This window comes from Suncus etruscus, chromosome 3, assembly GCF_024139225.1.
Source record: "Suncus etruscus isolate mSunEtr1 chromosome 3, mSunEtr1.pri.cur, whole genome shotgun sequence".
NCBI lineage: Eukaryota > Metazoa > Chordata > Mammalia > Eulipotyphla > Soricidae > Suncus > Suncus etruscus.
The window spans coordinates 14,565,459-14,579,129 of NC_064850.1; the positions used below are offsets into that span (position 1 = coordinate 14,565,459).

The 13,671-nt window shown below is 39.9% G+C and overlaps 1 protein-coding gene and 1 non-coding gene across 2 annotated transcripts in view; both read right to left on the bottom strand.

Annotated features, from left to right (window-relative positions):
- Window positions 1–412: 412 nt before the first annotated feature.
- Window positions 413–13,671, bottom strand: part of SYNJ2BP (synaptojanin 2 binding protein) — a 50,883-nt gene continuing 37,624 nt past the window's right edge. Inside the window, 5 exon segments of the mRNA XM_049770274.1 lie at window positions 413–992; window positions 994–1,047; window positions 2,582–2,615; window positions 9,042–9,076; window positions 9,079–9,138. Of these exon segments, the coding sequence (XP_049626231.1) occupies window positions 906–992; window positions 994–1,047; window positions 2,582–2,615; window positions 9,042–9,076; window positions 9,079–9,138 (270 nt within the window). The 3' untranslated portion in view covers window positions 413–905.
- LOC126005150 (small nucleolar RNA SNORA51) lies at window positions 12,938–13,070 on the bottom strand. The gene has a single exon (XR_007494324.1). It is a non-coding gene; the product is annotated as a small nucleolar RNA SNORA51 (small nucleolar RNA).

A 13,671-nucleotide genomic window follows, 5' to 3' on the forward strand; every position in this document is an offset into this window, starting at 1 on the left:
TCCTAAGCACTGTTGGGAGGCCAAACAAAATAATAATAATAATAATTATATGTATATATATATATATATATATAAATAAAAGGGCACCAAGTTTACTTAAAATGCTCAGATACTATAAGATTTATCTTCACATTTATAATATTTTGGAAAACATTAACTTGCCAATGCTAGATTATGGGATTTTTTAATTCAGTTTTCACCATAACTGTTGTGAAAAGAAATGCTGTACTCGGATTTTTAATTGCTGCTTCAATTTTCTTTCTTCTTCATGACTCAAACTGGGCATATACTTATTTAAGGCTCACTTTTTCACTCTCTCTACATATAAAACTCATATAAGATCAATCACTTACACTAGCAATCTAGAAACCAGAATAGCTTTCAACTCTATAAGGGCATGTGTGTATGTATATATTGCTTTAAAAGAAAAAGTCAAAATATTTTCCTCATTGTTTGTTTGATGTAAGCACCCAAGGAATGTTATTTGAAATTAGATATAAGCCATAAAATTCTCAAGAATTAAGAAGGAAAAGTTTCTCTCGTATAGCCCACAGCTGGCTTCTGAGATCTGCCAGTGAAGAAGAAAGGTATCGATTAAAGGCAATTAAAAAGGATGGATCATTCCTTCTTTGGATTGTAGCTGAATTTTCACCAGTGGTCTTGGTAAAGTCTAAAAAGAGACCCCTCATTTGTTCTAAGCAAGTCTTTTCTCCAGCTTTCCTTCAAACAATGCCTTTACTCTCCACTAGGATACGAGGATTTGGAAAATTTCAACAGTGAGGTACGGGGGATCGTCTCTCAATCATGTGTTCACTATGCAGAAAAGAGGAAGAGAGAATGGCAAGGGAAGAGGGAAAAAGGAAAAACGGTTTCTTCCATTAGAGCACTGGAAGAGTGCAAGCTTTTCAGAGTTGATGCCGATATCTCATGAAGGCCCAGGCTACTATCATGGTGAGGGCAAACACTGGCAACAGCACCGTAGAGAGGGGGGATGCCAGCTGGTTCTCCTTCACTTCTATTTCCTATCGGCCCGTTCTGCACCTGTAACTGGAAGGAAAAGAAAGATGTTACTCCAGTGTTGCTAAAATATTTAGATGAACTATTACTTGGATAATCTCTAGTCTCTATGATTCTCAGAGCATGATTCACAAGCATAACCTAGTGGGAATTCTCTCTGTCCTGCATACTGAGACACCCAGTGTCATCAATTCTTAGAAGCAATGCATCAGCCTGACAGGGAGGCACCTAACCCTGCTATGAAAATGTTCCTAGAGGGACCCCTGAGGTAAATCAGATGACCTCTTTCAGTTTCCATACTGACTGACAAGCTCTAACATAATGAGATAAAAAATATGAAATACAGTTGACTGGTCCTATAAGAAACTTTGAAATTACTCAGCAGGAGTGAACTGAGTGTATTCAATTTCCTAGAATAGTTTACGTAGATAGTCAGTCACCCTATTATAACAAGAATTGATTGGAGTAGTCTGACAAAGGTGAAAGACCTTATTTAAAAAGATTTTCTATATCCCAAAAGGCTCCCATTCCCTCCTGAAGTGAGTAGTCATGTCCTTTATGCCCTATTTTCTTTTTTAACACAATGCTTATTTCTATATTGACTTATTGGTTTTTGTGCCACACTCGATGACACTCAGGGGTTATTCCTGGCTCAGAGAACCATATGGGACGCCGAGGATAAAACCCAGGCGTATTAGGGCAGCCGAATGTAAGGCAAATACCCTACCACTGTGCTACAGCTCCAGTCCCTATGCTCTATTTTCTAATACCCCATAAGGGGTAACCTACATGAAACATTTTAAAAAGCCTCAAGGATAAGTAAAAAGAATTCATGTCTTAGTGGTTAGTAATAATTTCTCAATACCTAAGCATTCCCTTTTGAGGCTTGTGGTAATTTCTCCTCTTTGGTGGGTAGAGAGGTAAGAAGCTATTCTCAGCTGTGTTCAGAAGACCAGGTGGTCCTGGGTGTCAAAATTGGGACTTCTGTATGCAAAGCGTTCACTCAGCCTATTGGGCTACCTTTCAGGGCCCCATATGATCTTTTTATTTGGGGTTTTTTTTGGGTCACACTCTGCAGTGCTCAGGGGTTACTCTTGGCTCTACGCTAAGTAATTGCTCCTGGCAGGCTCAGGGGACTATATGAGATGCCGGGATTCGAACCACCATTCTTCTGCATGCAAGGCAAACATGCTTTTCTCCATGCTATCTGTCCGGCCCCCTACATGATCTTTTCTAATATCTTAATAAATACCTTGCTAGGGCCAGAGCGATAATACAGAGTGTTGAGCGTTTGCCTTGCATGCGGCTGAGCTGGGTTTGATTCCTGGCATCTTATATGGTTCCCCAAGTCTACCAGGAATAATGTTTGAGCACAGAGCCAAGAGTAATGGCTGAGCACCAACAGATGTGGCCCAAAAGCTAAAAATAAATAAATAACTTGCAATAATTGCAAGTCCATTATTGCTTTTGTTTTACTTAACCCATATTACAAGCCATGAAGAGCAAAAAGGCATGAACTACATTTCTTATTCTCTATTATTTCACCACAAAACCTTTCATTCACTTCCTGATGAGAAGTCATGAAAGCGGGGCCAGAACTATAGAACAGAAATAAAGCATGTCATTAAAAATTTCTGCCAATTCTTTCTATTGTGTTTATTATTAAGTTGAATGAGTTGTTTAAGTATCTTGGGTATTAACTCCTTATTGGATATATATTGTGCAAGTATCTTTCCTCAGTCAGTGGAGTGCTTTTGTTCTGTTTAAATTCTCATTTGCTATACTGAAGTTTTTCAGTTTAATATACTCTTTTTTAAATATGTTTTTGTTTCCCTTGCTGTGAGTCAATTCCCCCAAAATTTCTCTTAACATTTCACCTATGTAATCTTCAATGTACTTTATTTGGGGGTCTTACATCAGGTCTTTAATCTATCAAGTATTAATTTTTGTATATAAGGTTAAAGAGTAATCCAATTTCATTCTTTTGAATGAAATACCACTTACTGAATTTTCAGCAAACACAATTTGCTGAAGAGATTTTCATTCCATATCGTATCTCTGACATGTGGTATTGAATCTTTTGCCATTGATATCCAAATCAATAAACATGAAGTTTTACCACTGCACCTTCAATTCTATCCCATTAATCTATGTGTCTATTTTCATCCCAACAAAATACAGCTTTAATTACTATTTGAAGTGTTGTTTGGGGTCAAGTTAACTTTTTTCCTATAAGGATTACATTAGCTATTCAATGTCTTATATTTATAAGGTTTATTTATAAACCTAAGGGTCTGAGAGACATGCATGCAGGAGAAAGGGAGAGTCCTGGCACCTCCTGTTCCCCTAAGCATCATCAGGCATAAGCCAAACACACAGCCAGGAGTTTCCCCCAAGCAGTTACAGGTGTGTTTTCTACTCCTCAACCATCCTCCAAAATCCAAAATCCTAAGTATATTTTGGTCTTTTCCTTAAGATTTATTGTTGGGTTTTAATTGGAATTGTATAAGTCATCTAATGTTCTTAGTAAAATTGACATTTTGACACGTTTATTCTCATCTGTGTATATGGAATATCTTTAGATCTCTGAATCTTGCTCTGTCTTTTAACAGTGTCTTGCTCTTTCATAAGGATCCTTCTCCTAAATATTCCATTCTTTAGGACACATTATAAATAATTGGATACTTTCTTAGTGTCTCATATTTGTTATTTTCAGCCAGTAATGCAACATATTTTTGCACATTATTAACTTGCCTTATCTATTTTATAAATTCCTTCACAATTTAGAAACTAAAATGAGCCAAGGCAGAAGTAGCATTCAAAGCTACTATGGGCCCATTTTCTACTTCAATACACCCAGATTCTGCTTGCAACTCTGGTTGTTTCCTTAGGCATCTTTCAAGTCTTGCTCTCTCTGCAATTTTGAACCCTTTTCTTCAATTCTGAGGAACTGAGTGAGGCAAAGAGTCTTCAATGTAAGAGGAAGTAAGTGTATTTTTCATGGGGTCTTCAAGAGGTCATCATAGGATTGAATCTCGTACTCTTAAGTGTAAAGCAAGTGCACTAACCCCTGTACTATCTCTCTAGCTCAAAACACAATGAAGGGGCCAGAGAGATATCATGGAGGTAAGGCGTTCGCCTTGAATGCAGAAGAACGGTGGTTCAAATCCCGGCATCCCATATGGTCTCCGGAGCCTGCCAGGAGCGATCTCTGAGCATAGAGCCAGGAGGAACCCCTGAGCACCACCAGGTGTGACCCAAAACAAAAGAAAACAAAACAAAACCAAAAGACACAATGAAAATTGTTGCAAGTCAGTCCTTGATGGGGCTGGATGATAGTGGGATGGAAGATGAGGTCTTTCTCCTCCAGCTCCGACAACGCATCTGGATATGGGTATCCCCTCCCCCAACTCATCTATCCCACCTGAAGTCAGAACTGCCCACACCTGGAATGGGAGGGTAGAGGACTCTGCAGGGGGGGGAGTGAGAGGGGATAAGAAGGAGAGTTAGAGAAAGAAGCGAGACAGAGCTATTATTATCAGAGATACATCATCAGATTCGCATCCCATATGGTCCGCTGAGCCTGCCAGGAGCAATTTCTGAGCATAGAGCCAGGAGTAACCCCTGAGCACTGCTGGGTGTGACCCAAAAAACAAAAACCAAACAACAACAACAACCAAAAAAAAAAAAAAGAAAAGAAAAGAAAATGTGCTTCATTTCGCCTGCTACTCAGCCTTTCTAGCATCTCGTCGAAGGATCTCTGTCTACAAATTTACATATGGGCTTTCTGATTGCCCTGGGAGTTCCCCATCTCCTACTAGATCCTTGATCATTGAATTTCAGATTCTCCACCTGCTTTTCCGAGGAAGATATTACTTGGAATTCTTCATCTTGTACGTCGTAGATCTATCATCTCTGGAGCTTGTATTTGATTCCTTGACACATCTCTGGTTTTAGACACCCTGTGCTTAGGTTAGAAGGTTTTCTTTACATTTTCCTGTGATGCGCTTATGCAAACAGCCGCTCTTTTATTATTGCATAGTTTTTCCTTTAATAATTATAGACAATATTACTTACTTGTGTATATTATTGTTTGTTTACTAAAAACGGGGGGGGGGGGGGGGGGGGGGGGGGGGGGGGGGGGGGGGGGGGGGGGGGGGGGGAGATTGTAGTGTATGTAAACATTTCCATAGGATTATTATTTACTGATCCTGATCCTACCCTGATTGGTGACTGTGCCCTACCCTAGGGTGTGACCTGACATTCTGCTCCCACCCTAGAGTGGTACCTGATTATGAATGTATAAAAGCAAGGAAGGAAGGAAGCTGGTTTTTTTTTTCTAGAGCTGATTCTGGGCTTTTGGCTCAGTCTTATCCACGGAATAAAACTGAAATCTTCAGAAGCCTGACTGCCTTTTAGCTTTATACCCGCCGCATTCACCTCAGAACTGCATTCACCTCAGAACTGCCCGGCTGAACAGAGTGGCAGAATGCGTGGTCCGAGCTGGAGGAAAAAGACCTCATCCTCCATCCCTCCCATCAGTCAACCCCATAAAGGACTGACTTGCAACAAAAATGTGTAATGCACTTCAAAACCATTTTGTACTGTGAGAGAATTATGTCTACCGAAGACTTCTCTTTCCATCATTAAAATGATAAAACATCAAGAACTAAATGATGAATGTCTTGCTTTGATAGGCAATGCCCTGACTAAATTCTGAATTCCATTTTCTTTTCTTGGAGCTCTACTTTCAGCACTAGAGCCTGGATCCAAGAAGGTAAGAAAAGCATGTAGGGAGTGACAAGAAAAACTAAACAGGCTGATCCTGCCATGTTTTGGGCACAAGAGAGCCCATCATAAAAGGGTGTCTGTCTCGCTCCCTGTTCTGCTTTCCTGTGTGAGGGGAGCCAAAAAAGATGAGTGAACAAAATCTCTTCAGGGTCCAGCACAGGTAAGCTGTCTCCACCCAGTAAGGGGGGTGATTCCCTGCCATTTGTTTGGGTACAAGAGAGCCATTATAAATGCTGCTGCCTCACTCTCGCTTGCTTTCCTTCATGAGGCAGCCAAGATGACAGCGAGGGCCTAGAGAGATAGCATGAGGTAAGGTGTTTGCCTTGCATGCAGAAGGATGTGGTTCGAATCCTGACATCCCATATGGTCCCCGACCTGTCGGAGCGATTTCTGAGTATAGAGCCAGGAGTAACCCGAGTGCTGCAGTTTGTGACACAAAAACCAAAAAAGAAAGGAAGGAAGGAAGAAGGAAGAAGGAAGGAAGGAAGAAGGAAGGAAGGAAGGAAGAAGGAAGGAAGAAGGAAGAAGGAAGGAGGAAGGAAGGATAAGGAAGGAAAGGAAGGAAGGAAGGAAAGAAGGAAGGAAGGAAAGAAGGAAGGAAAGAAAGAAGGAAAGAAAGAAAAGAAAGAAAGAAGGAAGGAAAGAAAGAAAGAAAGAAGAGAGAGAGAGAGAGAGAGAGAGAAAAAGAAAGAGAGAAAGAAGAAAGAGAGAAAGAAAGAAAGAAAGAAAGAAAGAAAGAAAGAAAGAAAGAAAGAAAGAAAGAAAGAAAGAAAAAAGAAAGAAAGAAAGAAAGAAAAGAAAGAAAGAAAGAAAGAAAGAAAGAAAGAAAAGAAAGAAAGAAAGAAAGAAAGAAAGAAAGAAAGAAAAAAGAAAGAAAGAAAGAAAGAAAGAAAGAAAGAAAGATGATAGTGAACAAAATCTCTTCAGTGCCCAGCACAGGGTAAGGTGTCTCCATCCAATAAGGGTGAAGCCAGGAGTGCAGCCACTTAGCTTTAGTTCTGCAACCACACATATCTAGCTCACGAACCCCAGCACAACATATAGTAATAACCACACAAGCGTGGCAATGGGGGAAACAACATGATGCATAGAGAATGAAAGATGGCAGCAGTGATGACCTGAAAAGTTAGCCCTTCAAATCAGGAGTTTAGAGTAGAAATATGGAGGATGTTCAGAGAACTCAAAGAATAGATCAAGTTGAACAGAACACAAAGATAGAAATTAGAAAACTCCAATCTAAAACAGCAAGGCTGAAAAATCTTGGTAGATGAAATGAAAACCTCTATGGAAAGCCTCTCCAACAGAGTAACAGCAGGTGAGGAGAACATCAGTGAGCTGGAAGATGAGATGCAGAACTACATACAGCAGAAAAGATTGGAAAAGAATCATAAAGCAAATGATCAGATAATGGAAAAACTACTCAAAGAATGTGAACAGATGAAAATAGAAGTTTTGAGGGGCCAGAGTGGTGGCACAAACAGTAGGGCGTTTGCCTTGCACACATTAACCTAGGATGGACTGCAGTTTGATCCCCCGTGTTCCAAAGGGCCCCCCAAGCCAGGAGCGATTTCTGGGCACATAGCCAGGAGTAACCCCTGAGCATCACTGGTGTGGCCCAAACCCCCCCCCCCAAAATAAAGATTGATAAAACAACTCACAAAGAGCGAGAGAGAAACTTAATAAACCAAATTAGAAATGAAAGGGGGAGATAAGTACAGACAATAAAGAGATCCAAAGGGTAATCAGAGACTACTTCGAGAAACTCTATGCCACAAAACACGAGATCCTGGAAGAAAAGGGGAAATAAGAAAAGAAAAATAAAAGACATTCTTTTTTTTTTTTTTTTTTGTGGTTTTTGGGTCACACCCAGCAGTGCTCAGGGGTGATTCCTGGCTCCAGGCTCAGAAATTGCTCCTGGCAGGCACGGGGGACCATATGGGATGCGGGGATTTGAACCGATGACCTCCTGCATGAAAGGCAAATGCCTTACCTCCATGCTATCTCTCCGGCCCCAAGACATTCTTGTAATAATGCCCAGAGACAATAGAGATGAGGGCCAGAAGGACTGGTTCATGATATGAAGCTCATCATAAAGAGTGGTGAATGCAGTTAGAGAAATGAGTACACTAAGAACTACCATGACAATGTTGATGAGTGAGAGAATAGAATGCCTGTCTCGAATACAAGCAGGGGGTTGGGGAAGAGGTAGAAGGGAAGGGGAAGGGGACATTGGTGGTGGATTTTGCACTTGTGAAGGGGGTGTTCTTTCTATGACTGAAGCCCAACTACAAACATCTTTGTAATCTTGGTGCCTAAATAAAGATATAAAAAGAGGGGCCGGAGAGGTGGCGCTAGAGGTAAGGTGTCTGCCTTACCTGCGCTAGCCTAGGACGGACCGAGGTTCGATCCCCTGGCGTCCCATATGGTACCCCCAAGCCAGGAGCGACTTCTGAACACATAGCCAGGAGTAACCCCTGAGCGTCAACCGGGTGTGGCCCAAAAAACAAAAAAAAAAAGACAAAAAGATATAAAAAAAAAAAAGAAAAAGTAAATAGTAGGTGTCCAAAAACTTGCTTTTTTGTAGTTAAGTGTATTATTAGTAAGTAATTCATGAGCAAGAATACAGGATATAAGACAACTTGTCGGGCCCGGAGAGATAGCACAGCGGCGTTTGCCTTGCAGCCGATCCAGAACCAAAGGTGGTTGGTTCGAATCCCGGTGTCCCATATGGTCCCCCGTGCCTGCCAGGAGCTGTTTCTGAGCAGACAGCCAGGAGTAACCCCTGAGCACCGCAGGGTGTGGCCCAAAAACCAAAAAAAAAAAAAAAAAAAAAAAGACAACTTATCTTACAAGCAGTAGTGGTGGCCAGCCACCCTGAGCACTTTCGGGTGTGGCTTCAAAAGCCAAACAAAAATTGCATAAACCAGAATGTTCAAGTATAGGCATGATTTATTTTCTCCACTGAAAAGTACATTTTGCCTGTGGACTTTCCTCCCATTAATTTTAACTTTATTATCTTTAAAGCACATAACTTTGATGCTATGGCAATGATATAATGCAATAGCAGAGCATATGTGTTGTCTATATACTAAGTCCTGGGGCCAACCCCCAACACCAAAAAAAAAAAAAAAAAAAAAAAAAAAAAGTCAAGCTCAATGCTACCTATATCACAGGGCCTATTAACAATAATGGTTCTAAACCTGGTACCAGATTGCTACCTACACAACACTCACCCTGTTTGCACTCTCAGGGAGACGGAGTAGCCTGCGAGTTTCGAAAGAGGTCTACAGCTTCCTGGTGCAGGAGGTTCTTTAGATCTTGGCCATTAACCTGTCCAGAATCAGCAAGGAAAAGCAGTAAGAGGCAATAGAAGGCAAACTCTCCTAAGGCAAAGTAACTAATTCTGACACAGTACATTTTTCATGTGACAAAACCTTTTATAAATAATAATAATAAAAAGAAAACCCAGCAATTTCCAAGGCTGGGAAGTGAAACTGAGAACTTAAAGAGTATTTATTTTTTATTTCCAAAGTTACATTTTCCTAGAGCTTGGTTCATGACCATCTGAGGAGCACTTTGGTTTTTAAAAAGATAGCCACTTCTTCCTTCTTACATCCAATTTCCCCACCTTGTTTTGAATCTTGGGATTTAGTTACTGTGTTTATGCTTTCCACATACTAATTTTCTTTCCTACAGATAAACATAGTTTTCAAGTTATTACTGTTACTGCTCTTTTTTTTTTTTTTATTGTGACTGAAGTACTGTTACTACTCTTTACAGTTCTGATTTCTGGCATTGCCAACGTCAGCTCTAGAAGAAATACAACCTACAAACTCTCCCACATTAATTTTGATGGGGTACCAATCTAATTGTCCATTCAACTGCTTTTACTGGATGAAGAGCAATTTCCTTGATTTCAAGTTAACTGTGAAACACATTTTTGTAATAATAATCCCTAAAAAATGTTTCCATGGGGCCGGGCGGTGGCGCTGGAGGTAAGGTGCCTGCCTTGCCTGCGCTAGCCTAGGACGGACCGCGGTTCGATCCCCCGGTGTCCCATATGGTCCCCCAAGAAGCCAGGAGCAACTTCTGAGGGCATAGCCAGGAGTAACCCCTGAGCGTCACAGGGTGTGGCCCAAAACCCAAAAAACAAAAACAAAAAAAAAAACAAAAAAAAAAACAAAAAATGTTTCCATATCGGTCAGCCCTATCACTTAACGGTGAGAAATATAAGACTGATTACCACTTTTTTTTTTTTTTTTTGGCCACACCTGGCAATGCTCAGGGGTTACTCCTGGCTGTCTGCTCAGAAATAGCTCCTGGCAGGCACGGGGGACCGTATGGGACACGGGGATTCGAACCAACCACCTTTGGTCCTGGATCAGCTGCTTGCAAGGCAAACACCGCTGTGCTATCTCTCCGGGCCCTGATTACCACTTTTTAAGTGCCAGAAATGACACTGGCCTTAAATGATATTTATTCTGTGTTGTATTTAGTAGTATTCATCCTATGTAAGAATTACATTATATTTTATACAATGCTATCAGCACAGCAGTGTCTATTTTTGCTAGGTTCTATGCTACATACTTTACATACATGATATGTCATTCTCACAATAACTATAAGGTAGAAATTAATTTTTACCTTGTTTTTACAGATAAAGAAAATGAAATTTAGAAAACCTAGGTAATTTCATTCTCAGAATAATCTATAAGGTAGAAATTTATTTTTACCTTGTTTTCACAGATAAAGGAACTGAAGCTTAGAAAGGTTAGATAATTTATCCAAAGTTACAGTAATGTAGGAGATGGGTCTATAGTTTATTAAAAACTTTTTTAACAGTAGCAGGTCAAAATGACATTGCACTTAACTGTTCCTTCTGCACGATTATTTCTACATACTGACATATTAACTATTTTCTGTTCACCTGAAGTTCAAGCCTCTGATTTACTTAATCCTTTAATCTTCCTTCATTCATTCATTCTACTTCTTGCCAATTTCTCTCAGTGGATTAATCTATAATAATTTGCCTAAATAAACTACTCTCTAACTTCCTAAAATAATATTTACTAGCTCATTCAACTTTAATTACCTACTGGCATAAGCTGGACTTCAACATTAGACATGCATTAGGCTCCAATATCTCATACTCTTTTGTTTTTGGTCCACACCTGGAAGCACTCAGGGGTTACTCCTGGCTGTGCCCTCAGGCGTCATTCCTGCTCGGGGGACCATATGTGTGATGCCAAGGATTAACCTGGGTCAGCTGCGTGCAAGACAAAAATGCACTCCCCACTGTACACTCCCCAATTCAGACTTATCTCAAGCTCTTTTTTTTGTTTTTTATTTTTTCCTTTATTTAAACATCTTGATTACATATATGATTGTGATTAGGTTTCAGTCATGTAAAGAACACCCCCTTCACCAGTGCAACATTCCCACCAATGTCCCAAATCTCCCTCCATCCCACCCCACCCCACCTGTACTCGATAGGCTTTCCAGTTCCCTCATTCATTCACATGATTATGATAGTTCTCTGTGTAGTTATTTCTATAACTGCACTCACCACTCTTTGTGGTGAGCTTCATGAAGTGAGCTGGAAGTTCCAGCCTTCCTCTGTCTCTGAGGATTGTTGCAAAAATGACTTTTATTTTTCTTAAAAGCCATAGATGGGCTTCCCCTCTCCTCTCTTCCCCTCTTCTACCTCCTCTCCTCCCCTCTCCCCTCCTAAAACAAAAGATAAAAAATAAAAAAAAAACATAGATGAGTGAGACTATTCTGTGTCTCTCCCTCTGACTTATTTCACTCAGCATGATAGATTCCATGTACATCCATGTATAGGAAAATTTCATGACTTCATCTCTCCTGACGGCTGCATAATATTCCATTGTGTATATGTACCACAGTTTCTTTAGCCATTCGTCTGTTGAAGGGCATCTTGGTTGTTTCCAGAGCCTGGCTATTGTGAATAGTGCTGCAGTGTGTGAGGAATAGTGTGAGGAAGGGGTTTTTGTATTGTATTCTTGTGTTCTTAGGGTTTATCCCTAGGAGTGGAATAGCTGGGTTGAATGGGAGCTCAATTTCCAGATTTTGGAGGAATCTCCATATCGCTTTCCATAGAGGTTGGACTAGACGGCATTCCCACCAGCAGTAGATAAAAGAGTTCCTTTCTCTCCACATCCCCGCCAGCATTGATTGTTCTCATTCTTTGTAATGTATGCCAATCTCTGTGGTGTGAGATGCTATCTCATCCTTCTTTTGATTTGCATCTCCCTGATTAGTGACGAGCATTTTTTCATGTGCCTTTTGGCCATTTGTATTTCTTTTTTATCAAAGCGTCTGTTCATTTCTTCTCCCCATTTTTTGATGGGATTAGATTTTTTTTTTATAAAGTTCTGTCAGTGCCCTGTATATTTTGGATATTAGTCCCTTATCTGACGGGTGTTGGGTGAATAGTTTCTCCGACTCAGTGGGTGGCTCTTGTATACTGGGCACTATTTCTTTTGAGATGCAGAAGTTTCTCAGCTTAATGTATTCCCATCTGTTGATCTCCGCTTCCACTTGTTTGGAAAGTGCAGTTTCCTCCTTGAAGATGCCTTTAGTCTCAATGTCATGGAGTGTTTTACTGATGTGTTGTTCTATATACCTTATGGTATCAGGTCAGATATCAAGATCTTTAATCCATTTGGATTTTACCTTCGTACATGATGTTAACTGGGGGTCTATGTTCGCTTTTTTCAAGTGGCTAACCAGTTCTGCCAGCACCACTTGTTGAAGAGATTTTCCCTGCTCCACTTAGGATTTCTTGCTCCTTTGTCAAAAATTAGATAATTGTATGTCTGGGAAACATTGTCTGAAAACTCAAGCCTATTCCACTGATCTGAGGGTCTGTCTTTATTCCAATACCATGCTGTTTTGATAACTATTGCTTTGTAGTATAGTTTAAAATTGGGGAAAGTAATGCCTCCCATTTTCCTTTTCCCTATGAGTGTTTTAGCTATTTGAGGGTGTTTATTGTTCCAGATGAACTTCATAAGTGTTTGATCCACTTCTTTGAAGCATGTCATGGGTATTTTTAAGGGGATCGCATTAAATCTGTATAATGCTTTGGGGAGTATTGCCATTTTTTTTTTGTCCCCCAATTCACAATACATACCCGGCAAGGGGCCTGTGTTGAGGTGTATATGGGGTGCCTTTACTGTACCTCCTCTTTCTATACAGCCAGTGTAAAGAACACAGCCTGTGGTAAGAATTGGGAGGCCTTATTTTATCTTTTATTTATTTTTTTTCTTCAGGGCAAACTAAAGTTGTTTTTTTTTTTTTTAAGTAAGAATTCATTTAAAGGACAAAATTGATTAACCTAATAAGGTAAACTAATATAACATAATATAGTGACATAACATAACATATAATATAATTAATATAATAATAATACATGTAAGTCAAAGAAAGTTTCTGATTAAAAACACAATTTTTTTTTCCATAATGGCTTACATATCTTCACTGTAGTATTTTGGGTACATATTCACATTAAATCAGGGGAATACCCATCACCTAATATGTCCTCTTCTCAATCAAAAATCAAATATACTGAAAATAGGCAGAGTCCTGTCTAGAGGCTTCCAACCTCAGTTTGAGAGAGGATGTGAAAAAAGTAATTAAAATACCACAACAATACACACACACACACAAAAAAAAAATATCGAATTAAATAACCGATAAGCACCACAACAATAAAGACAGGCACCACACAATAATCTCGGTTCTGAAATCAAATCATACTCAAGTGCAAAAAAGAAAGAGAAAGACAAAACAAAATAAAATAAAATAATATTGGAGACATCAACCGTAATCTCCACACCA